At 38.1% G+C, this 27,522-nt stretch overlaps 1 protein-coding gene across 2 annotated transcripts in view; it reads left to right on the forward strand.

The window, feature by feature from the left end:
• LOC124555633 (calcyphosin-like protein) overlaps positions 1-20,700 on the forward strand; it is a 332,295-nt gene extending 311,595 nt beyond the window's left edge. For both annotated transcript variants that reach the window (XM_047129609.1, XM_047129608.1), the window contains exons 4-5: positions 5,984-6,196; positions 19,283-20,700. In XM_047129609.1, coding sequence (XP_046985565.1) covers positions 5,984-6,196; positions 19,283-19,384 — 315 coding nt within the window. In that variant the 3' untranslated portion in view covers positions 19,385-20,700. The remainder of the gene's footprint in view (positions 1-5,983; positions 6,197-19,282) is intronic.
• The last annotated feature ends 6,822 nt before the right edge of the window (positions 20,701-27,522 follow it).

Here is a 27,522-nt window from a genome sequence, read left to right on the forward strand (position 1 = left end):
CAGATGTGGCTCTACCCTTCATTCCATCCCTGCGAAATCCTACATTTCAGCAGGATAATGCACGACCGCATGTTGCAGGTCCTGTACGGGCCTTTCTGGATACAGAAAATGTTCGACTGCTGCCCTGGCCAGCACATTCTCCACATCTCTCACCAATTGAAAACGTCTGGTCAATGGTGGCCGAGCAACTGGCTCGTCACAATACGCCAGTCACTACTCTTCATGAACTGTGGTATCGTGTTGAAGCTGCATGGGCAGCTGTACCTGTACACGCCATCCAAGCTCTGTTTGGCTCAATGCCCAGGCGTATCAAGGCCGTTATTACGGCCAGAGGTGGTTGTTCTGGGTACTGATTTCTCAGGACCTATGCACCCAAATTGCGTGAAAATGTACTCACATGTCAGTTCTAGTATAATGTATTTGTCCAATGAATACCTGTTGCCAGCCGGGGTGGCCGATCGGTTCTAGGCGCTACAGTCTGGAACTGCGCGACCGCTACGATCGCAGGTTCGAATCCTGCCTCGGTCATGGATGTGTGTGATGTCCTTAGGTTAGTTAGGTTTAAGTAGTTCTAAGTTGTAGGGGACTGATGACCTCAGAAGTTAAGCCCCATAGTCCCATAGTGCTCAGAGCCATTTGAACCATTTTTGAATACCTGTTTATCATCTGCATTTCTTCTTGGTGTAGCAGTTTTAATGGCCAGTAGTTTATAACGCTGTTGTACATAATACCGCATTTTCTCAACTTTGGTCCACAAAATATCGAATTTCTATAAAGAACGATAAACTATGAAACTGATCTCGGAGTTTTCATCAAGAAGAGATATAATCTCGTTACTTAAGAGCGCTGTATTTTGGCAAGCAACTAAGAAAAAGTCATACTCTAATCTCCCTTCAACCTGTAAGGTCGTTTTACACTCTTCTTCTTTCAATCTGGATTTGAACAGCAGCGCTTCCCTTAAATTCAACTGCAAGTAAAAACTGAATTGATTAACAAAGTAACAACTGAGCTCAAGTACTGCCAGCAATAGACAGACGTTGGTTTTCGATGAATTATGGATGGGCAATAGCCGATCATGCTATCGACATATCAATAGCTTAAATGTAAAATATCTTTCAGTTACACTACACGGCAACTAGATTGCTTGTAATTTCGTGTAGGTTATTTTGTTGACGTGTCAACATGAGCTTGGACAAAAGGAGCAGGGCATTATTGGTGAAGCTCTGTTTTCAAAATAACAGTAATGCTGCAGTTGCACTTCGAGAGTATTGCCAGTTGAAAGGATTATGGAAGTATTCTCTTTCTATCCACCTGCTGTGCAGAGCATGATGAAGAAGTTCAAATCAGCTGGAGAACTGGGCGTCACTCTGGGAAGAGCTGACGAACAGTTGCATCACAGGTAGTTGTTTAAATTGCAGTTGCTGTGGTAGGCAATGCTGTGTGCAATTTCCGATCATCAGGCAGTGAATGTGCTGTGTCACAACAGTTGAACACTCTGTGATCCACTTTATGGAAGGTGCTTCAGTCCATTCTCAAATGGTGTCCATACAAGATCCATATTGTACGCCAGCTTGCACCACAGGATGCACAACGACCTGTTGACTTCGCTCTCCACTTTCTCACAAGGATTGAAGTTGACAAGGGCTGGCCCTGGACCATGCTATGGACAGACGAAGCTCATTTTCTCTGACAGGTAAAGTGAACTGTCACTGTCACTGTGTATGAAGTTCCTCCGTATGGTGAACATATCACCGTATGGTGTGACTTCACAGCTACTTTCATCATTTGCCCATTCATTTTTTAAGAGGTTGGCACTCACGGACCAAAGACATGCAGTGTGACTGGCCAGTGTTACTGCGGTATGCTTTGTCACCATGTCATACCTGCCCTACAGAAGATAGACACATTGAACTCAACAGTTTTCATGCAAGATGGGGCCCCACTGCACATCGCTTGGGAAGTTCACCTGCTTCTCCAAAACACATTTGGAAGCGATTATTTCCAAATGCTTGGCCGGCACAATCACCTGATTCTCACTCCCTGTAATTTCTGGTTATGAGGCTATCTGAAGGGCAGGATTTTCCAGGAGAACATTCATACATGTGTTAATCTGAAGTGAAGCATATCAACAGAGGTAGCCAGCATACGTATGGACATACTTCATTCTGCTGTGCAGAATGCAATCCTGCACTTTCAGACTCTTCTGGACACTGATGGGCACCATATTGAGCCCCTTTTGTAGCAGTACTGATACCGGTATGTAATAGTGTGAGGTACCATAGCAGCCCATTAAAAGTGTTTCAATTTAATTGATTCTCCATTGATAATCTTCCTCATGTCCTTGACATTAATGCTACCAAGTTTGGTTCTCATATCATAATGAGACAAATTTGATCCAAGGAGATGTATAAACGTAAATACTTTTCTTTTCTATATATTTTTTAAAAACTAATTGGTGCCTTAAAAAAATTAAAAAACCTGTATGTATGTATTGTATTGTGTTTTGGTACCTATCCTTGTATTTTTTTACACTGTCTATTACAACACTAAGTTGTTTAACGACAATAAAATTTGATTTGATTTGAATTAGTTTCTGTGTTATAAAGTCTTAAATAGGGAAAGTGTAATTATAACCACCCAGTACTTCCTACATTTTCATCTATTCTTGTCCTTAGAACTGCTCAATACAGTTGAAATACTAGTAGTATCACATTTTGTACCGTTACATACACTTACAAATTTGTACATGCTGACAGAGAAACAAAAATCTCAGTACTGCATGCAAACAAAAATCAGAAACAATGTACTACTGATGGCCTCACTGTTTAGTCCCATAACCCCCTCAGTCAGTCAATCAAATGATGTGCATTCGACAGAACTAACCTTCAAACTGATTATTATTGAATAGAAAATAATGAGTCATGTGTAACGATTTGACTGTCATCTACTACTGTGCCACAGTAACAACGCTTATGTGCTAGTCTGCTAGATATCACTACTAGCACACACATTGTTCCTTATTCAGAAAGCAAATAAACCAAATTATTACTTTTATGAAACCACCATGAGGCCCCTTCTGTTAGTTCACAACACCCCTGGCAACCGTGACACACAGTTTGAAAACTCCTGCATAAACTTCCATTCCATTCAATTTTTACTGTAAATCTTCTTCAGTTTCGCTGAGGATAATAATTTGATAAGTGATTCTTGTAACTGATATTTTTTCACCCTGAATTTTAATCATACTCTTGAACCTTTCATTAATTTCCATCATTGCCTCTGTCCAACAGCAGCAAAAGATAGCATCCCTGTCTTACACCCTTTTTATTTCAAGCACTTCGTTCTTGGTCTTCCATTCTTATTATTCCCTTTTGGTTCTTGTAAATATTGTAAACTCGCTTTTTCCCTGTAGTCTCAATCGCATATGCATTTGACACATTTATTGAATACACCTCCTCTTCCCACTCTCTGTGTCCATCTCATCCTCCCTCTGTCTGTCACCCTCTCACCTCTTCTGTTTATCTCCTCCTTTCCACTCTCTCTGTCTCTTCATCTCCTCCTACCCCTCTCTTTATCCATTTCCTTCATCCCTTCTCTCTGACCACATCTTCCTCCCCCTTCCCTCTAACTATATCCTCCTCCCCCCTCTCTTTCCATCTCTGCCTCCCCCTCTTCCTTAACCACCTCCTCACCACCTCTCTACAACTTTCACCTGCCTCATGAAAATCCCCTCCTCCCCTCTCTCTGTCCATTTCGCACACCCCATCACTATCTCCATCCCCTCCTTTAACCATCTTGACATGTCCCAATCCACACTCATTAGGATTTGCAGCCCCTGCAGTATAGTTCAATAAAGCAAGCCAATACTACTCCCACAATACACCTGTCATGCAAGGCGTGCAACACATCTGGGGCTTGAAAATCATTTACTTGCCACTGATGTACAGGCCGCCATACAAAGCAGGCCGATAAAGGAGGCCTATGCAACTCCTACTTAACATACCAATCATTTGAGGTAGCCTATATGCTAAAGGCAGGAAAAAACACACTTTGGCCCGTATCTCCCTTTTATTGGAGCTAAGAGGTTATAAACCACAGAGTGCTGATACCCGTAAGGCCTGTTGTTCCTGTGCAAATTTGGCTGAAATTGATCTGGAGGTTTGCAAGGAGATCCTGGATATTAACACCACACATTTTGCTTTATAGATATCTACATCTAAATGCATACTCCACAAGCCACTGTATGGTGTATGGTGGAAGGTACCCATTACTACTACTAGTAATTTCCTTTTCTGTTCCATTTACAACAGAGTGAGGGAAAAATGACTGTCTGTACACCTCCATATGAGCTCTAATTTCTCTCATCTTATCTTCATGAAACTTTTGCAAAATGTATTTTGGCGGCAGTAGAATCATTCTGCAGTCATCTTCAAATGCGTGTTCTATAATTTTTTTCAGTAGTGTTCCTCGAAAAGAACGTCGCCTTCCCTTCAGGGATTCCCATTGAGTTCCCAAAGCATCTCTGTAGTACTTGTGTGTTGTTTGGACCCAGCAGTAATAATTCCAGCAGCCCACCTCTGAATTGCTTTGACGTCTTTCTTTAATCTGACCTAGTGCAGGATCCAAACACTTGAGCAGTACTCAAGAATGTGTCACACTAGTGTCCTGCAAGTGGTCTCCTTCACAAATGAACCACATTTTCCCAAAATTCTCCCAATAAACCAAAGTCGACCATTCACCTTCCCTATTGCAATCCTTACATGCTCGTTTCATTTCATATCACTTTGAAATGTTACACCCACGTATCTAATTGATATACTGTGTCTTGCAGTATACTACTAATACTGTGTTCAAGCATAATGTTTGTTTTTCCTACACATCTGCATTAACTCATGCTTTTCTACATTTAGAGCTAGCTGACATTCATCACACCAATTATAAATTTAATCTAAGTCATATTGTATCCTCCTACAGTCACTCAATGATAACACACACCACACCAGCTTCAGCAAGTAGCTGCAGATTGCTACTCATTCTATCTGTGAGATCATTTATTTATATAGAAAATAACATCAATCCTTTCACACTTCCCTGGGGCACTCCTGATGATACTGTTGCCTCTGATGAACAGTAGCCATTGAGGACAAAATAATGTGTTCTGTTACTTAAGAAGTCTTTAACCCACTCACGTGCCTGGGAACCTATTCCGTATACCTATACCCTCATTAACAGTCTACAGCAGGTCCCATGTCAAATGCTTTTCAGAAATGTGAGAGTATGAAATCCACCTGTTGCCCTTCATCCATAATTTGCAGGATATCATGTGAGAGAAGAGCAAGCTGAGTTTTGCACAAGTAATGCTTTCTAAAACTGTGCTGATTCATGGACAAAAGCTTTCCCATCTCAAGGATATTTATTATATTAGAACTGAGGATATATTCAACAATTCTGCTCCAGATCAATGTTAAGGATAGTGGTCTGTAATTTTATGGGTCCGTTCTCTTACCCTTCTGATACACAGGAGTCCAGGAGTCACACACCCTTTTTTCTAGTCACTTACAACTTTGTGCCAGGTGAGAGATTTGCAATGAAGGCAAGCTAAGTAAGAGGCGAGTGCTGAAGAGTACTCTCTGTAACGCTGAAGTGGTATTCCATCTAGACCTGGTGACTTATTTCTTTTCAACTCTTTCAGTTGTTCCTCTACACCAGGATGCTTATTACTAAGTCTTCCTCAAATTTCACCATTAATTTTTTTTTCTGAATTTGCTCTTAATACCTATTAAGTTTCTTGACACTGCACCGTATGTATGACATAGACTTACTGGCTAACCACAAGTACATCATCTGCATCTGTTATCATTAGCCAGCAGTCTTGAGGTGGCATGTGGTCAGCACATCAATTCGCCAGTTATTAATGCATGTTTCATAAAGCAGAGCTGCTATTTGTTAATATGAAAATACAAATTATTCTTTTTCTGTTTAGCCTCCAATGTCAGCATCTCGCCTCAAAGTAATTGATGAGGCATTTAAGAAATTGGATCGCACTGGAGATGGTGTAATCACTTTGGAAGATCTGAAAAATGTCTACAGTGTGAGAAACAACCCCCGTTATATTAGTGGTGAGGAGACTGAGGAACAGATTCTTACAAAGTTTCTCAACAACTTTGAGACTGATGATGGTTCTCGAGATGGCAAAGTAAGTGATACAACAATTAACTTGTTAAGTAAATGCAGGAAGAATATTTAAACTTTTTGGATTTGTCACCTGAATGCATGACTGAATTGTCAATTACTCAAATATTCATGGAAGTAATATTAATTATTGATTCTGTAATATCAGTTAAAGATTATTTATCATAACAACAGAGAGAAAGAGAGAGACAGACAGAGATTGGAAGTTTTTCGGAGCTTTCACCAATAGCAGGTCTGGTATGTAATCCCACAATGTAGCATTTTGAGGCTAGGAAAGCAGTTATTGACATACAGTAATGACAATCATAGGCCCTTGAAAATCTACATAACAGCTAAAAGCAGAAAACCCAGTGAGGTGCCAAAACATGGAACATGGATTCCAAGTGATATGGAATAAGACTCTTTCAGCATACTACTTTAGGTTATGAGTTATTCAATTATTTCCAAGTAAAGTGCAAAGGGAATGCCACAATGGTTTCTTCAGATATGAATCAAGTTAGGCATTGGTAAAATTTTCATCAGCTGAACTTTACTCCCATTGTAAAGATTTTACCATTGACATGCTTTAATAACCCATTGTAAAGATTTTACCATTGACATGCTTTAATATCTGAAAAATCATCATCAATTCATTCAAAGTGCATTGACACACTCTAAATGTATAATGCTTTTTTACTAAAAAACATCAGGAATGTCCCAAGTGAACCAGTTTTTTTTTTATTCAAAGCATTTCCCTGCATAAGAAATTGATTAAATTCTGTATGTGTCTACTTCAGCACTCTGATAAAATCTAATAACAAATTGTTGAAATATTCATGGAATATACTCGTACAATTTTCCTTTTCCAATGGACAAAAAATTAAATTCTTGTGTTCACTATAGGATATGGCAGATTTTACTGCCTTGTATTTGGCAAGTAGTGTTTGGCAACTAGTGTCCCCCCTCTTGGTCTTATGCTTTGACCACATAACCCTAAATTACCTGTCACATGGTTGGAAGATCTGAAAAATGTCTACAGTGTGAGAAACAACCCACGTTATTCTTCTAATTTATGGAGTAATAACTGCAGTATTATGAAAGAGATAGTTACTACTCACCATGTAGAGGAGATTTTAAATGTCAATGAAATTTTCCATCAGCTGTGTAACTGACATGTTATTTTATTTTATTTTGACTATCAGTTTTGGCATTCCACTAAGCCATCTTCAGGCCCTATATTTGTCTCTCAAAATAAATGATACTATCATATAGTACGATATATTTCTGGATGTCATGAATTCAAACTGTTTCACAAGTGCTTTATTCGATGACTTGATAGTAACTCACTATCAAGTCTTCGAATGAAGCACTTGTGAAATGGTTTGAATTTATGACATCCAGGAAAATAAGGAACTATATAACAATATCATTTATTTTGAGAGATGCATATGGGACCTGAAGATGGCATAGAGTAATGCCAAAACTGGTAGTCAAAATAAAGTAAAATAACATCTCAGTTACATGGCTGTTGGCACATTTCAATGGTATTGACAGTTACTTGACCAGCTGATGTCCCCTGTCCATGATGGATCAACAGAGATATAGATGGTGAGTTGCAGACACACACAATGAAAAGACTGCTAGCTGCTATGGCCACACTTCAGAAGAAGACCGTTTGGCCGAAAGCTGAAATGTGTAGCAGTTACTTCATTGCGCATGTGTGCAACTCAACATCTCATCTGTGTGGTGAGTAGCAATCTATCCCTTTCATAAGACTGTTGTTATTTCATCCTGGACTTTCCATTGGAGTAATAACTACTCCATATATCAGCAATCGATAGCATAAATGGCTTGCTCATACATCACCATCCGTTTCCATTGTACTAGGGGCAGCAGCCTTTCCAGTAGTTGCAGGGGCAACAGTCTGGATGATTGACTGATCTGGCCTTGTAACACTAACCAAAACGGCCTTGCTGTGCTGGTACTGCAAACGGCTGAAAGCAAGGGGAAACTACAGCCGTAATTTTTCCCAAGGGCATGCAACTTTACTGTATGGTTAAATGATGATGGCGTCCTCTTGGGTAAAATATTCCAGAGGTAAAATAGTCCCCCATCCGGATCTCCGGGCGGGGACTACTCAAGAGGACGTCGTTATCAGGAGAAAGAAAAATGGCGTTCTACGGATCGGAGCATGTAATGTCAGATCCCTTAATCGGACAGGTAGGTTAGAAAATTTAAAAAGGAAAATAGATAGGTTAAAGTTAGATATATTGGGAATTAGTGAAGTTTGGTGGCAGGAGGAACGAGACTTTTGGTCAAGTGAATACCGGGTTATAAATACAGTATCAAATAGGGGTAATGCAGGAGTAGCTTTAATAATGAATAAAAAAAATAGGAGTGCGGGTAAGCTACTACAAACAGCATAGTGAATGCATTATTGTGGCCCAGATAGACACAAATCCCACGCCTACTACAGTAGTGCAAGTCTATATGCCCACTAGCTCTGCAGATGATGAAGAAATTCATGAAATGTACGATGAGATAAAAGAAATTATTCAGCTAGTGAAGGGAGATGAAAATTTAATAGTCATGGGTGACTGGAATTCGAGAGTAGGAAAAGGGAGAGAAAGAAACATAGTAGGTGAATATGGATTGGGGGTAGGAAATGAAAGAGGAGGCCGTCTGGTAGAATTTTGCACAGAGCATAACTTAATCATAGTTAACACTTGGTTCAAGAATCATAAAAGAAGGTTGTATACATGGAAGAATCCTGGAGATACTAGAAGGTATCAGATAGATTACATAATGGTAAGACAGATTTAGGAACCAGGTTTTAAATTTTAAGACATTTCCAGGGGCAGATGTGGACTCTGACCACAATCTATTGGTTATGATCTGTAGATTAAAACTGAAGAAACTGCAAAAAGGTGGTAATTTAAGAAGATGGGACCTGGATAAACTGACTAAACCAGAGGTTGTAGAGAGTTTCAGGGAGAGCATAAAGGAACAATTGTCACGAATGGGGGAAAGAAATACAGTAGAAGAAGAACGGGTAGCTGCGGGATGAAGTAGTGACGGCAGCAGAGGATCAAACAGGTAAAAAGACAAGAGCTAGTAGATATCCTTGGGTAACAGAAGAAATATTGAATTTAATTGATGAATGGACAAAATATAAAAATGAAGTAAATGAAGCAGGCAAAAAGGAATGCAAACGCCTCAAAAATGAGATCGACAGGGATGGCTAGAGGACAAATGTAAAGATATCGAGGAGCATATCACTAGGGGTAAAATAGATACTGCCTACAGGAAAATTAAAGAGACCTTTCGAGAAAAGAGAACCATTTGCATGAATATCAAGAGCTCAGATGGAAACCCAGTTCTAAGCAAAGAAGGGAAAGCAGAAAGGTGAAGGGAGTATGTAGAGGGTCTGTACAAGAGCAATGTTCTGGAGAACAATATTATGGAAATGGAACAGAATGTAGATGAAGATGAAATGGGAGGTATGATACTGTGCGAAGAGTTTGACAGAGCACTGAAAGACCTGACTCGAAACAAGGCCCCGGGAGTAGACAACATTCCATTAGAACTACTGACGGTCTTGGGAGAGCCAGTCCTGACAAAACTCTACCATTTGGTGAGCAAGATGTATGAGACAGGCGAAATACCCTCAGACTTCAAGAAGAATATAATAATTCCAATACCAAAGAAAGCGGGTGTTGACAGATGTGAAAATTACCAAACTATCAATTTAATAAGTCACAGCTGCAAAATACTAACGCGAATTCTTTACAGACGAATGGAAAAACTGGTAGAAGACAACCTCGGGGAAGATCAGTTTGGATTCCATAGAAATATTGGAAAATGTGAGGCAATACTGGCTCTAGGACTTATCTTAGAAGAAAGACTAAGGAAAGGCAAACCTACATTTCTAGTATTTGTAGACTTAGAGAAAGCTTTTGACAATGTTGACTGGAATACTCTCTTTCAAATTCTGAAGGTGGCAGGGGTAAAATACAGGGATCAAAAGGCGATTCACAATTTGTACAGAAATCAGATGGCAGTTATAAGAGGCAAGGGGTATGAAAGGGAAGCAGTGGTTGGGAAGGGAGTGAGATAGGGTTGTAGCCTCTGCCCGATGTTATTCAATCCATATACTGAGCAAGCAGTAAAGGAAACACAAGAAAAATTTGGAGTAGGTATTAAAATCCATGGAGAGGAAATAAAAACTTTGAGGTTCGCCAATGACATTGTAATTCTGTCAGAGACAGCAAAGGACTTGGAAGAGCAGTTGAATGGAATGGACAGTTTCTTGAAAGGAGGATATAAGATGAACATCAACAAAAGCAAAACAGGGATAATGGAATGTAGTTGAATTAAGTCGGGTGATGCTGAGGGAATTAGATTAGGAAATGAGACACTTAAAGTAATAAAGGAGTTTTGCTATTTGGGGAGCAAAATAACTGATGATGGTCGAAGTAGAGAGGATATAAAGTGAAAACTGTCAATGGCAAGGAAAGCATTTCTGAAGAAGAGAAATTTGTTAACATCGAGCCTAGATTTAAGTGTCAGGAAGCCATTTCTGAAAGTATTTGTATGGAGTGTAGCCATGTATGGAACTTAAACGTGGACGATAAACAGTTTGGACAAGAAGAGAATAGAAGCTTTTGAAATGTGGTGCTACAGAAGAATGCTGAAGATTAGATGGGTAGATCACATAACTAATGAGGAGGTATTGAATAGAATTGGGGAGAAGAGGAGTTTGTGGCACAACTTGACAAGAAGAAGGGACCAGTTGGTAGGACATGTTCTGAGGAATTAAGGGATCACCAATTTAGCATTGGAGGGCAGTGTGGAGGGTAAAAATCATAGAGGGAGACCAAGAGATGAATACACTAAACAGATTCAGAAGGATGTAGGTTGCAGTAAGTACTGGGAGATGAAGAAGCTTGCACAGGATAGAGTAACATGGAGAGCTGCATCAAACCAGTCTCAGGACTGAAGACCACAACAACAATAGTTGTACCAATGGAGAGTATGTGGAAGTGTCACCACCATGACAAACATCTCGTAACATTTGTGTGGCATCCATTACACAAATCCATGGTGCCAACACAGTGTTTTCCCACTATGCACTTTCTGCATGTTCATTTAGGCAGGAGGCCAACTGAAAAATCAAGTAACTCATGAATACATGTTAACCTTTGAGAGATGAGGTAAAACTCTCCAATCTGAGAAAAAAACAAAAAAATGACAGGCCTAGTGCCAGGAAACTAAAAAAGAAATTATAAGTAGAATGTGCCCTACAAATGACAAAAACGACAGCTGATACCCTTTGCCAATTCAAAACAAAGGCAAATGAACATTTGATTTTTCATAAGTCTATTGATCCTTTAGCTGTTTATGCATAGTCCAAGTTTTCAGTTTCTAAGAATGATGTTAAACTTTGGTTTCTGCTGTTCAGTTTTTAGACTTGTAGATTGTATTTATAATCTATTTTGTCTTTGCATCATGTAGTATAATGGCTTCCTTTAAGATTTTAAGTTTGTGCTTGACACTGAATAAAACGGAAAACAATACAGTCACTGCTGTGAAAATTTGACTTCATTATTTCGCTATATCTTTTTCTTTATGTTTCTCATAGGAAATTCATAAACTATTGCTTTATTCTTCAATTGACTGCATATTAATATGGTGGTTCACTAAACATAAATTTAATTAGTAAATAACTTTTTAATTCAATGAAAATATATGGAATATAAAAACAAACCATTTTTCTACCTAGCATGCAATATATCAGTGCATTCTCAACCTTGGCATCTTGGATTTGCTCCATTTTTAGAATGCTTCATATTTAAATACTTGCTTCTTCACAGTGGTGTTATTGCATAATTATAATATCAGCAACCTACATAATGCTTCTCTAGGGATTGCAAAGGCAACATTATTTAATTACAGCACACACTGACGCATTTAAGCAGTCATTCTTCCTGTGACCCATACATGAATGGAATGAGAGAAAGTCCTGATAACTGTTAAAATGGGATGTACCCTGTGTCATGCACTTCAGTGATTTGCAGATTACAGATGTAGATGTAGGTAAAACTTTTATTGGGTTAATTTCTTAAAAAACTAAAAACCTATTAATAATATATTTTCGGTCATATATCTGTTGCACAGTCAACATGATAGCCAGTAAGGGAAAGACTTCGAAACAGCAATGCAGCTCAAAGTAAACCTAAACACTTGTCAGCCTAAAAGTTACCATTTAAATTAATGTACAGGAATACAGCTCCATTTAAAAAATTCTCATACACGTATCTACCTGTCCACTTACTTAGTTACTAGGTGGAACCCAAATATTGTGACTATTTTCAAGTATGTTCTTCATACACAGGATGACACTCTTTTCGTCATTTGTATGGTATGTAATCGGTGTGATTTGAATTACTGTGATAAGTGGTTATGCAGAGTAGTGTTAACTCTTGGTTGTTATGGGTGGTTCTAGATATGAGAGAAAGGTGAAGAATGAAACCTGGTACTGGCATATGGCTTGTGTCTCTAAAACTTCACCAAGTTGGCAGTCAAGCTTCAAGTGCCCATTTCATGGAGCGATCATTGTACTAAAAGCTTTAAGTGCCCATTTCATGGAGTGATCATTGTACTAAGTGCCAGGCAGTACCATTTCATATGTTAATATAAAAAGTTTCAGGATGTAATCAAGTACACAGGCACACATCCAGTGATTGGAAATTATGCCACAACCTCAATCCCTTTTTTTGACAAAATAGAGACCATGAAAGATTTTAAACACCAATGAGACTCAGATAAGCTATGTCCACACCAAACAGGCCTATAAAATTGGATATAAGTAACCTGAGGTACAGAGAATTGTAAAAAAAATTGTTGATGCCTATCTCCCTATCTCAGAGAAGATCAGTTTGGATTCCATAGAAATTTAGATACATGTAAGGCAATACTGATCATAAGTCTTATCTTAGAAGATAGACTCCAGAAAGGTAAACCTACATTTATATCATTTTTAGATTTAGAGAAAGCTTTTGACATTGTTGACTCGACTACATTCTTTGAAATTTTGAAGGTAGCAGGCATAAAATACAGGGAGCAAATGTTATTTTCAACTTGTACAGAAATCAGACTGGAATTACAGGAGTCATAGGATATGAAAGGAATGCATCAGTCGAGAAAAGAGAGAGACAGGGATGTAGCCAATCTCCAATGTTATTCAGTATGTGTAGTGAGCAATCAGTAAAGGAAAGAAAGCTGGATTTCAGAAAGGGAATCAAAATTCAGGCAGAAGAAATAATATGTTTGAGGTTTGCTGATGAAGTTGTAATTTTGTCAGAGGCAGCAAAGAACTTGGAGGTGTAGAATGTGCACTGGGATTCAAACCTGGGACCTTTGCCTTTTCTGGGAAAGTGCTTTACCAACTGAATTATCCAAGTATGACTCATGACCCATCTTCATGGCTTTCTTCACCAGTACCTTATCTCCTACCTTCCAAACTTCAAAGAAGTTATCCTGCCTACATTTTGAAGCTAACACTCCTGGATGAATCGATATTGCAGAGACTTGGCATTGACACAACCTGGGGTAGTATTTCCAGAATGAATTATCACTCTGAAGTGAATATTACACTGGGCTTCAGGAGAACTGTGAAGTTTGGAAGGTAGTAGATGAGGTACTGGCAGAAATAAATAAAAAATAAAGTAAATCTGTGAGGGGAGGATAGCTTGGATAACTCAGTCAGTAGTACACTTACCAGAAGAAGTCAAATACCCAGGTTCAAGTCCCAGTCAAGCACACCATTTTAATCTGCCAGGAAGTTTCAGATTAGTGCACACTCTGCTACAGATTGAAAATTCATTCTGGAAACAATACCCCAGACTGTGGCTAAGTCATATCTCCACAATAGCCTTTCTTCCAGGAGTGCTGGACCTACAAGACATCCACGAGAACTGTGAAGTTTGGAAGGTTGGAGATGAGGTACTAGAGGAAGTAAAGCTGTGAGCATAGGTCATGAGTCCTGCTTGTCGGTGAAAGGCAAAGAACCCAGGTTCTAGACCCAGTTATGCACACAGTTTTAATCAGACAGGAAGTTTTGAAATTATGAGTGTCTTGAAATGAGATTCTAAGGTGAACATCAACAAAAGTAAAACGAGAGTACTGAAATGAAGTCAAACTAAGTTGTGTAATGCAGAGGAAATTAGATCAGTTCAAGTGGGGTGGCCAATAATATGTAAACACCAAAAACACAACATATTACCATGCCTAATACAGTGTAAAAAAACTGTTGGCATTCAAAAGAGCTACCATTCATCTTGGAATGGATAAATATAGATCCTGTATGGTTTTCAAGGGATCTTATACCATTCTTCCTGCAAAACAGTGGCAAGTTCACGTTGTGCTGATGAAGGTGGATGGTGATCACACACACTTCTCTCCAAACTAGACTACAAAGGCTCAATAATATTGAAATGTGGTGCCTTTGTTGGTCATAGGAGATATGGTAATTCATCTTGTGCTCACAAAACTAGTCCTGAATGAGGTGCTCTGTGTGGAGGGGGGCCCTGTCATCTTGGAAAACAGCATCACCATCATGGTAAAAACATTGTACCATGGTCCACCACCACAGCTGAGTGTACAGTGCACTGGCTTGTCATGAAAGGGGCCTGGATTTGATTCCTAGCTGGGTTGGAGGTTTTCTCTGCTCAGGGACTGTGTGTTTGTGCTGTCTTCATCATCATCATTTCATCCTCATCGACGCACAAGTTGCCGAAGTGGAATCACCTCAAAAGACTTGCACCAGATGACCAGGTCTACCCACCGGAAGGCCCTTGCCACATGCCATTTATTTATTGCACCATGTGATGGGCCTGATCAGTCAAAATGGTCACATAATCCTTTGCAGGACTGCAAACTTACAGAATAACTAGGGGGACCATGGAATATGATGGTATGGCTGCCCAGATCATCACAAAACCCCCATCCCATTTGATTCTTGGGACATAAATTATAAACTTGGCCAAGAGTTGGAAACAGTGTGGAACAAGACAGATTCAACAAAACAACATTCCCCCATCACTTCACAGTGCAATTTTTATAGCTCTGAGCACTATGGGACTTAACATCTCAGGTCATCAGTCTTATAGCTTTGACACCATATTTCCCCATTATGAGTATTTGCACCGCTGCTTTGCAATTCCAGCTTACCCTGCAACTCCCTGCACAGTTCCCTACTTATGCAGCTCACTTAACTTTGTTTTGTTGCTGACAGGATCTGTGAGAGTGACATCAATTTTCAGTGACTTTTGCCGCTGTCATCCTCTTATTTTTTGTCACAGTCATTTTCAATGGCCATCTGTCATGGTCACTCAACACACACTTTTGTCTGCATTGTGACTTAGCAGATGATGTCGCTCCACTTTTCTTGTTTGCAGTATAAGGCATGAATATAGTGCCTCTTGAAACACCAAACACTTTGGCTACCTTGATTATGAGAGCACCCATCATATGAGCAACAACAATATGCCTGATTTCAAATTCAGTTAGCTCCAACGTAATGCTACACAGAACACTGTTCTGACCACAACTGGCACTTGCAATGGATTGAGGACATTCCACAGTTGCTATTAATGGTCAAATACAACAGTGGAACCTGGAGGCTTGGCTAGCATCTCATTTACATTTATTTTCAAGCACACATTTCTCATAGCATTTCCATATTTTTGTGTGTCCCACATAGGTTGTAGTAGTTATTCAGAGATGAAGAGGCCTGTACAGGACAGACTAACATGAAGAGCTGCATTAAACTAGTCTTCAGATTAAAGAGCACAAAGACAGGAATGTGTTACGTAACTCTGGATATTCAGTCATTTCTAATACATATTAATCACAGTTTATATCATATATATACATCACAGGCAGTAAGTGAAATACACTAGTGATTGTGAAAATTGCAACACTTAGAAAAAATCACTCAAATGAATCCAGACACGGAAGATGTTCATAACGAAGCACTAGTAGTAAGCGATTAAGACTCAAGGCATACATGTAGGACCGCTTGGTTTGCCCAGTCTTAGAGTCAGCTTAACCTGAAGCACTAAAACAGACATGGATTTGTCTGTGCCAATACTTCAGCATCATCTGCTGTTGGCTGCACTGGTGACACAAATGTAGTTCCATTTTCTTCCATTGTCAATAAACCAGTGACACCTCAGCCTGCAATGGGAACATGAACAACATCAATGGTGTACTGAATTGGCAAATTTACTATTTTCTGTAAGTCTTAGCTCAAATTGTATTACTGTGATGACCACATTGTATGTGTTATGAACTACTATGACGACTATGGTGTGGCATCATACATTGATGAGCAGCAGGGCAGGCAAATGCCGGGCATGATGGTTGAGGGACCACTGGATCCAATCTCGTTTCCTAAATTATCGATGGTAATCCCAAATACAACTATTACATCATGGAAGATTTAGAACCTGAAGTACTGTCTGTCCATCAGGAAACTTCATGTGCTACATTTCACCAGGACAGTGTGTGGCCACACATGGTGTGGTACATCCAGGCCTTCTTCTAGGAACTAAAGTAACTTGTCCACCTCTACTGACTTAATTCAAATAATTTCTTAGGTTTTTAATGTCATTATAATTAAATTTCCAGTTTAAAAATGTTGTAAAAATTAATCACTGCTCATAATGACATCAAATTTGAACAAAATGTTATCAAAGAGTGGGAAAACATCATGGAAGCAGAAAAATATTTAACAAAAATCTTACCATTAGTTGATGCTGTAAGCAGCAGAATTTGCAAAACAAAAAGTGTATGGTACACAGCTGATTCTCACTTTGCATCTGAAACACTCGCCATGACTGTCTCAATGCAGGATCATGCACTGCTGGTAAAGCTCTTTTACAAGAAGCCAGTAGCCCTATGGAAGTTTTGGACACTCAAGTGTATGAAAAAAGGCATTGGTCCAATATTGGGTGTATGAAGAAAAAGATTCTTTGAAGATAATGTAGCATAGGGTGGAAAATAATTTATCTAATTTCAGTAGAAGATATGACCACAGCATTGCAGAAGGGGTCAAGCTGTGGTGCAGAAACATGCAGTGCTGGGAGAATTGCCCTAACTTTGGACATTGAGCATGGTGCACAAAATTCTATGAAGTGTCCTGCATTGTTATCCATACAAAATTACTCAAGTTCAGGAGTTTCCTCATGCTGACCTGCCAATAAGAAAGACATTTTCTCTAGAATTTCTTGGTCTCGTGAAAGTGGAAAATGAATTGCCATGAAAATTTCTGTGGAGAAATGAAGCTAATTTCATCTCTGAGTACAAGTCAGTACACAGAACTGCAGACTATGGGCAACAGAAAATCCACTCATTCATCAACCAGTACCACTTTATTCTGGAAAGGTAACTGTGTGGAGTGTGTTTATGGCATTGTTTATCATAGGGCCATATTTTTTCAAGGAGACGGGCCCTGTGGGTCACAGATAAACACTATGGGAGTCTTTTGCACACTATCATTCCAGCCTTTCAGTTGCCTGTATGTGTGGATAGGACCATTTTTGTGCAAGATGGCACTTCTCCACACATTGCACAACCAGTAAAGCAGCTGCCGCAGAGGCATTTTGAAAATGGCAGATGTATCAGTCATCATTTCCCTACAGACTGGGCATCCACATCATCTGATCTTAATCCACATGACTTCTGGTCATTGGTTTACCCAAAAGATGTTGTGTTCAGTGCTCTGATTATAAATATATCTGAACTGAAGACACACACTGTGCAACATATTCTGAATGTGAACCCTGAGACACTCCGATCTGTTGTGGAACATACTGTTTCTTGATTACACATTGTGGCAGAAAATAGTGCCTTGCACCAGTTTTGTCACAGATAGAACTCAATGTCATTGTTGCTTTTTATGTGGTTTATGGCCTCAGGACAGTTAAAAAACAAGTTTCCCATCTGATTTGGTACAACCTTCCCATTGTGGACAGGCCTACCTCACTAACAGTGCCACAGCTGTTGAATGTCCAACTTGTGTGATTGTGCACATTCCACAGTATGGTTGGTTTAATAAGCAAATCTCACACCATAGCTGTCATACTGCAATTCATCAGTCATTTCTAGCCAAACCCATTTATGTCATGACTCTTACGGTGGCATCCAGTCGGAAAATTTTTGTTAAAATTTTCTTGCTTCCATATTGATCCCCCCTTCTTTCATAATATTATATTCAAATTTGGCGTCATTCTGAGCAGTAGTTCTTTTTTTACAGTGTTTTGAAACTGGAACTTCAATTATATCTTCCATGTATATTGAAATAATGAAATATGCATTATCTTCCACATGTTTTAATTCACCTACAAAACACATTATTTATTGTAAAATAGGTACTATTTGATATTATCCTCAGTAAGCCAATGCAACTTTTTTATTTTTTTATTTTATTTTATTTTATTTTTTTATTCTGAAATCAAATTTGCAATTTGTCAGCTTTATAATCTCTGCTTGAAAAGTCACTACTTATATATAACACTAATATCCCAGTGTATAATGTATGAACTTACTAAATTCTCACAGTCATAGATTATTTTTAGTTCTGTAATCCTCATCTTTAATTAATTCACTTATAAGTCAGATGTGGTACAAAATTCACATCAGTCATATGTATCCTTCTTGGCGTTGCAGTTTTTATAAATTTTACTGTAAGTATAGCTCCTAAAGAGGCAGAGCACCATATTTCCTAGGAATATTTAGAAATAAACAAAACCAAAAACAGCTATCTGTAGTTACTGACTGATAATATTTTACTTTATTACCAAAGAACGGTGCTAATAGGATTAGAAACACAGTAAAATTGCTAGTATACTTCTCTCATTTGCATTACTACCATAAACTGACCAAATACATTAACAGCCAAAGAGTAACTGTCCAACCTTTATCACAGCAGGCTAAAGGATTAGTATTAACTGATTTTTCACAAGGAGAATCATTTGTTCTCAGCATACATTTAACAAAAAGACTTACCAACATGGAATTCATGTATGTGTTTTCTTGTCCATTTTAGGTAACCAAGGAAGAATTCATTAATTACTATGCAGGAATAAGTGCATCTATTGACAGTGATGCATATTTTGATTTAATGATGCGTCAGTCTTTTAAACTGTGAACTGAACAGTTAACTTCACAAGTTAAACCAATGTATGTTTATGTTATCCCACAAAGTAAGTGTGTCAAACTTTCCTCTCATCAATTTAAAGAGAACCAAATTTATTAAATTTTACACCTACTATGTTTAACAGATAAAGAGTTTTCCAATAATAAACATTGTATCTATAATAATTAAACTTCAAAATTTTCTCAACAATGTGTGATTTGTTGAGTTTACTTCATATCCTGCATTTACTGAAAGTACACAAATTTTTCTTTGTCTTATTTGAACGTTTTGGTACTTTTATGCACAAAATTGAGATACTTTGATGTTGTTGGCGGTTATGCGGTGAAAAGGAAGATGAAAAATGTTAAATAAAAGTTTTTCTGCGGCATGGTTAATAAGATGTACCTCAGGGTAGCTACAATCATTTCTCAGGTTGCCTTGCAAGTTCTAAAACAGCCATTTTTGCTGGTATTGTATCATCTCACTTCACTGCTCTACAAAAGAATAAGTTGCTAAGAAAACAGAATAAAATTTGATTCACACACATCTTCAAAATATGAGTTACTACTCAATCTGTGTGCAATGTGCCATGATTAATAGTGGATATCTTTTGTAGTAAGCTCTGTTACATATTTATCACAGTTGTTAAAGTCATCAACAATTGCTTCATTCTCTCATACTTTTGGCAAAAGTGACTATGAGCTACATCCATTCTTCAGAGTTCTCATGTTAAATATATGACAATCTGTGGTGACAGTGAAAACGCAGAATGGTGCAATAAACTGACAAATACATAAACAAGTTTAAACAGGCAGACCCTGAGTGATAATACTATCAAGTGATATGGTTACTCTTAAAGGTACATTTAATAAATCTGTGAACCAGTTATCAGGACAATGTTTATTAAAATACTGCTAATTACAGGATATTGTAATTATCATAATTTCAAGATTCTTAATCACACACAATTTTGGCATTATGTGTGGACTGAGATTTATGACACTGCCTTGCTATTTTCTATTAAATCTGGTATAGAGTTATGAATGATGATCAAGTGGAAATAAATATGATCATTGCTGTGTCTTAAGATTTTACTTTGATGGATGTGTAACTTTATATGAAACTAATGTACAGAGTTTCTGCAACTGTAGCAGTAAACCAAGAGTTACTATTTGTTGATTTCCTACTATGAGTGTTATCAAAATGTTACTTACACTAGCTTAATTAGATTAACTTTGTTGTCAGCTATTTTGTAACTGAAATTTGCAAATGAATAGAAAGGTTCTGATAATATATTAATGTCCTATTTATTGTGCTTGTTTGTTGTGCTTGTTATATATGTGTTGTAATTTATTACATGAAAATAAAAATAGTTCAGTAATAAATAGGCATGTTGATGTATGCCAGAAAAGTCAACAGTATTTATGGTCAACATTTATTCTAAAGAACCTGTCAGAAGCAGTTGTGAATCCCTTTCAATCTAGTGTCAGAGAGCTACCTCCATTTCCAACCTCTCTAACCAGTCCCTCTTTCCTCCCCGAAGAAGAAATGTCTAAGTCCTGAAAGCTAGCATTAATATTTTCCACTTTAAGTGATTGGCAGTACTACTAGGAACATCTTTTTTTGGAGGTAAGTATCGGTCAACTATCCTATCTTTCTGTGAATTTAACAGTCTGTTGGCAATATGCAATTGTATTTCAAATAATGCTGAATTACTGCACCCGCAACAGACTGATGAAAATACCACTAAATTATGAAGGTTACTGTAAATTAAGTCAAATGCTCGTTCAATGCTGTCATATTCATAAAGAGTAAAATTCAAAAAGAAAAATTATTGCTGATGCAAAAATAGGTGACTTTATTGATTTAAAAAGTAATGTACATGTTAATAACACAATGAACTGTATTATTTCAATATTGTGATGTCAATTAAGTTTGAAAATCTCAAACAACAAATAAGAAGTGTCACCTATGGGACAAAACTCTGACTGTTGCTACTGCTTTGAAATATACACTGAATTACAAATTCTTATTCACACATATTCCCTCTAGCCTTACAGGAGGATGTAGGTGGTGACATGTATTTAAAAAGGTATCAAGTCTAGAAAGAAAAGAAATTAAGAATCGTCATGCACAAACTTGGGGTAAGGAACCATTACAGAGACAAGTGAGGAGAAAGCAAATATGACTGATGTCATCTTTATGTGTGATGAACATTTGTTGCTGGGTTTTTGGAAAACTAATCTGGCAAGCAAACAATATAAACCATGATATGAAAGTACCAATTAGGTACTTCCTTAGACTGTATAATTAAAAATGTTCCTATCAGTTCAAAATTATGAGTATTGAAAGTAAGCTAATTTATTAATTGAATGCAATGTGTAGTATAATATGTTAGTGGGCAATAAAGTTTTCTGGTGACTCCTGACAGGCGTAAACACTAGTGTGACTGAAGATAGTTGTGAAAAATCATTGGAGTTAAGTACAAATGATATATCTGTTTTCCTTGCTGGAACACACGATGTAGCAAAGTACAATACAAAGGAACTCACAATTTCTCTTAAGCAAAGACTGCAGGATGTGGAAACACAAATGTGACTGTTTTTCCAGTTGCACATCACCATGATCTATGATACTAGTCCTGTGTAAATCAAGAAGTACGAAAAACAAACAAAGAGGTTCAAAATACCTGCAGCCAATTTAAGAATGCAACACTCATGGATATAAGTGAACCTGGAAGAAGATTTCACACAACTCACATCTTCCATCCCAACAGAGTGTGAAAGAAATTCATTACCTGCAAGATTTTAGAAATAGTAGGTAAAAAATTAGGTCTGAAGCATGACATCTCAGAAGCCATACCTCTCAATGACAAAAGTTATGTGTTTAATTCTACAAATAAGAACTGTGTAGTAACACAAGTGATATCTCTCAAGGCTAGAAGTGAACCATTGAGAGCTATGCCTGAAGAGATACAAAACCTTAAAATGAAAACAGACAACAATCCTGAGCAGCTTACAGAAATCTGTGAAAATGATGAGGAGCAAGAAACCAACTACAGCATTACTAATGAGGCAGCCACATGAATGGGTATCCCAGGAGCAGAAAGCACGCAGAAGTCAACAAGGCAAAAGAAGACTGTGAGCGTCTGCACAGATGAGTTTTTATGGACAGAATCTCTCCACACAAAGCTGAGATAACTGATTTAATATAAATTATCTTAGGAAATTGGCTTGTTAATTTAAAATCCTGTAGGCAAATAAAAGGCAGTGACAAGCATCTCTTCATATACCACCAGACTGTCCAGTCAGTCACAAACAAGGTTTTAAACACTGAGGTTTTGCTATATACTCGACTTCATTTTGTCAGTGTTCTGTTTCTGTCAGAACACTGGTTAAAGGTAGAACTGAATGATTCACCTTTGATTCCAGGCTACACACTTGAAAATTACTTCTGTAGAAGAAATCTCAAAAATGGGGGTACTGCTGATTTAATTAAACTAAAACTAAACTGCATGCAAACAATCCTCCGAAAGCTCAATGGTACTGACTGACTGCCATGTTATCCTCAGCCAATAGGAATCACTGGATGCAGATAAGAAGGGCCATGTTATCATCACACCGCTCTCCCAGCCATTGTAAGTTTTTGTGACTAGAGCTGCTACTTCTTAGTCAAGTTGCGCCTCAAGTGGCCTCACAAGGGTTTAATGCACCCTGCTTGCCAACATCACTCGGCAGATGGTACAGTCACTCATTCAAGTGCTAGCAAGCCTGACAGCACTTAATCTCAGTGATCTGATGGGAAACAGTGTTAGCACTGCAGCAAGGCCATTGGCTGCTTTAATTAAAAGTGGTTTGAAACACAAAACAATTGAGTCTTAGGTTCAGAAAGAGACTTCAAAGCAACAGTTGTAGAAAGCAGTGGTGCAAATGCAGTTATCATGTGTATCTATCACTTTCCAAATGGGAAATTAGAGGCATTTATCAATAACAATCAAGAATCGATAATTTTTATTCACCATTGATCATTTTACAATGAAATAGGCTTCATCATTGTAATATAAAACAGGATGTAGTAATCCATACTGGCACATAATAATATAATACACTGATGTAAATAAATTATAATATAAATATTGTTATTGTGGTCTTCAGTCCTGAGACTGGTTTGATGCAGCTCTCCATGCTACTCTATCCTGTGCAAGCTTCTTCATCTCCCAGTACTTACTGCAACCTACATCCTTCTGAATCTGCTTAGTGTATTCATCTCTTGGTCTCTCTCTATGATTTTTACCCTCCACGCTGCCCTCCAATGCTAAATTTGTGATCCCTTGATGCCTCAAAACATGTCCTACCAACCGATCCCTTCTTCTAGTCAAGTTGTGCCACAAACTTCTCTTCTCCCCAATCCTATTCAATACCTCCTCATTAGTTACGTGATCTACCCACCTTATCTTCAGCATTCTTCTGTAGCACCACATTTCAAAAGCTTCTATTCTCTTCTTGTCCAAACTAGTTATCGTCCATGTTTCACTTCCATTCATGGCTACACTCCATACAAATACTTTCAGAAACGACTTCCTGACACTTAAATCTATACTCGATGTTAACAAATTTCTCTTCTTCAGAAATGATTTCCTTGCCATTGCCAGTCTACATTTTATATCCTCTCTACTTCGACCATCATCAGTTATTTTACTCCCTAAATAGCAAAACTCCTTTACTACTTTAAGTGTCTCATTTCCTAATCTAATTCCCTCAGGATCACCCGATTTAATTAAATATTAAGCACAGCAATAATAAAATACCCTACAGAAAAATTTCTAAAAGCCACTGTCAATAATCTACTCTATAATATAGAATGGTATAAACCCTGTGCAATAATAACTAGATAGAGTATACAGGACATAATTATACAAAACATGGGAGTATAATTATGCAAAACAGAATGACAACACATAATAAGACAATAAACTACAGGAATATTTGTTAAATGCTAATATGCTACTCAGGAATTTCAAAGAATTCTTTAATATGTAACATGAGTGGTCTGATAGCCAGTTGTACCACACAATTTAAAAAATTTTTAGATCCACAAACCAAACATACATTGATAATTTGTTGAAAATTTTGAGGGGATTCACTTTGTGAGAATCTTCAGTTCTTGGTAACCTGTGAATTGGTATATCTAAATTAGCCTTAGCTCTGGTGTTGTGGATCTCCTCAACACAGATCTATGGAATGAAAAACTAATCTAATCTAATCTTCATAAATTTCCCCTCTAGCAGTAAATTCTGAAATATTGTTTTTAGTGTAGGGTACAGAAACATATACATTGAGGTGACAGATGTCATGGGATGCCTCCTAATATGATGTCAGACTTCCTTTTGCATGGTATGGTGCAGCAGCTCCATGTGTGGTGAACTCAACAAGTCATTTGAAGCCCTCTGCAGAAATATTGAGCCATGCTGTCACTACAATTGTCCATAATTGTGAAAATGTTGCTGGTGCAGGATGTTGTACATGAACTGATGTCTCAATTATGTCTGATAAATGTTTGATGGGATTCATGTTGGCTGAGCAGCAAAGTCATTTGGTCAAATTGACCAGAATGTGCTTCAAACCAATTGGAAACAACTGTGACCCGAGGATATGACATTGTTGCCTGGAAACATGAAGTCCATTAATAGCTCCAAATACTCTCCAAGTAGCTGAACATAGCCATTTACAGTCAATGATTTCAGTAGGACCAGACAACCCAGTCCATTTCAATTAAACGCAGATTACATCGTTGCGGACCCACCAGTAGCTTGTACAGTGCCTTGTTGACAACTTGGGTCCATATCTTTGTGGGATCTGCACAACACTCAAACACTAACATCACTTCTTACTAACTGAAATCAGGATTCATCTGACTAGGTCACAGTTTTCCAGTCATCTAGGGTCCAACCAATATGGTCAAACCCAGGAGTGGTGCTGCAGGTGAAATTGTGCTGTTAGCAAAGGCATTTGCATCAGTCTTCTACTGCCATAGCTTACTAACACCACATTTTGGTCCGCTGTCCTAATGGATACATTCATTGTACGACCACATTGATTCCTGTGGTTATTTCATGCAGTGTTGCCTGTCTGTTAGCAGTGATAACTCTATGTAAATACTGCTGCTCGCAGTTGGTAAGTGAAGGCTGTCAGCCACTGTGTTCTCCACCATGAGAGGCAATGCCTCAAATATGGTATTCTCAGCTCACACTTGAGACTGTGGATCTCAGAATACTGAATTCTGCAATGACTTCCAAAATGGAATGTCCCATGCATCCAGCTCCAACTATCAGTCCACATTCAGAGTTTGTTAGTTCCTGTCATGCGGTCATAATCACATTGGAAACCTTTTCACATGAACCACCTGAGTACAAATGACAGCTCTGACAATGAACTGCCCTTTCATACCTTGTGTACACCATACTATTGCCATCTGTATGTGTGCAGATTCTATCCCATAACCTTTGTCATCTCTGTGTATATATAAATTTATAATTGAGCGTATTCTGATAATGAAAAAAAGAGGACGACAATGATTCATATGACCTGTTTTACACATTATGCACAAGACTTTACTGTGTTTTTAAAACATTCTTACGTCAGTGGAGTGTCCTGTCCGCCCCGATAGCTGAGTAGTCAGTGTGACGGATTGCCATCCTACGGGCCCAGGTTCGATTCCCGGCTGGGTCAGAGATTTTCTCCGCTCAGGGACTGGGTGTTGTGTTGTCTTCATCATCATTTCATCCCCATCTGGCATGCAGGTCACCCAATGTGGTGTCAAATGTAATAAAACCTGCACCAAGGCGGCTGGACCTGTCCCGCAAGGGTTCTCCCGGCCAATGACGCCAAACACTCATTTACATTTCCAGGGGAGTGTCCTCATTTAATCAGAGCAGATAACACGTGTGACTGGAACTACCTAAAGTATGTCACCCTAAGGTAATCCAAGCTCAATAGACCCCTAAATTTCAAAATGAGGTATGACATCTGAGATATTTTTCACATACCTGATTGATATGTTCCTTCCAGCAGAGTTCTGAGTTAATGTAAATATCAAAAAGTTTTACTGACTCATTTTCTACTTCATTTGACATTCTCATCAGGTGTTGTTGGGTTTATCAGAATTACACTGGAATTTATTAGCTTCAAATCGGTCCAAGGCCATATGAATTTTTTTTTTCCCATCCAGATCTGAAATACTCTGATGTGTGGTAAGTAGTGCTGTATCATCAGCATAACATATAACTAGAGTGAGTTATGTTATTGGGCAAATCATTGAGTGCTGTAATGAAGAAGAAGAGTCTGAGAATAGATCCTTGTTGAACCCCTGTGCTGATTTCCATTCAGGAGGAATTTACATTTCTAACTGAAACAAATTGTTTGTGTTCAATAAATAAGAATATATCATAGCTAATATGCTCTGATGCACCCCCATCTTAGTAGAACATCAACAGGAAGGCAACTGAATTCTTTGTTTGGATCACATAATAGCAGTGATACCACATTTTTGTCTCCTAGAGCTCTTGAAGTTTGAACTTCAATTTCCAAAACAACTACTATTGGTTTCTCCCCTTGTAAAAACAAAACTTATTGCTACATAGAAGATCGTTTTCTTTGAAATAGCTGCTTATTTGCTTGCAGAAGTGCCTCAAACATCTTTGAAAATGTTGGTGTAATTGAAACGATTCTACAGCTTTGGAGGTGCAATTGAAACAATTCTGCAGCTTTGGAGAAGTTGTTCATTCCCTTTTTCAAAAACGAATAATTTTTCGTACTTGGCATGATTTCAGTAATATTCCAAATTCTACACATTTATTAAAAATAAAAGCTAATGGTGTACAGATGGAGTGTATTGTCTTTTTAATTAATTGGCAGTACCAATTTAGGTTCTTCAATTTTAATTTTTTGCCTCTTATACATTGTGAGGAGTAAAGGCACATGACGTGCCAGGCCCTGTCCTGCAAGTCTGATTGTAAAGTCTTCCTTATGCAAATTGATGATAATATTATTTATGCAGGCATTCTTACATGTAGCACAGTTATTTGTACAGTACAGGTCCAATAATCATAGCATATTCAGAAATTTCGTTGTGAGTTGCCCCTCTGTGTTTTT

Source organism: Schistocerca americana, chromosome X (genome assembly GCF_021461395.2).
Source record: "Schistocerca americana isolate TAMUIC-IGC-003095 chromosome X, iqSchAmer2.1, whole genome shotgun sequence".
NCBI classification, from domain to species: Eukaryota; Metazoa; Arthropoda; class Insecta; order Orthoptera; family Acrididae; genus Schistocerca; species Schistocerca americana.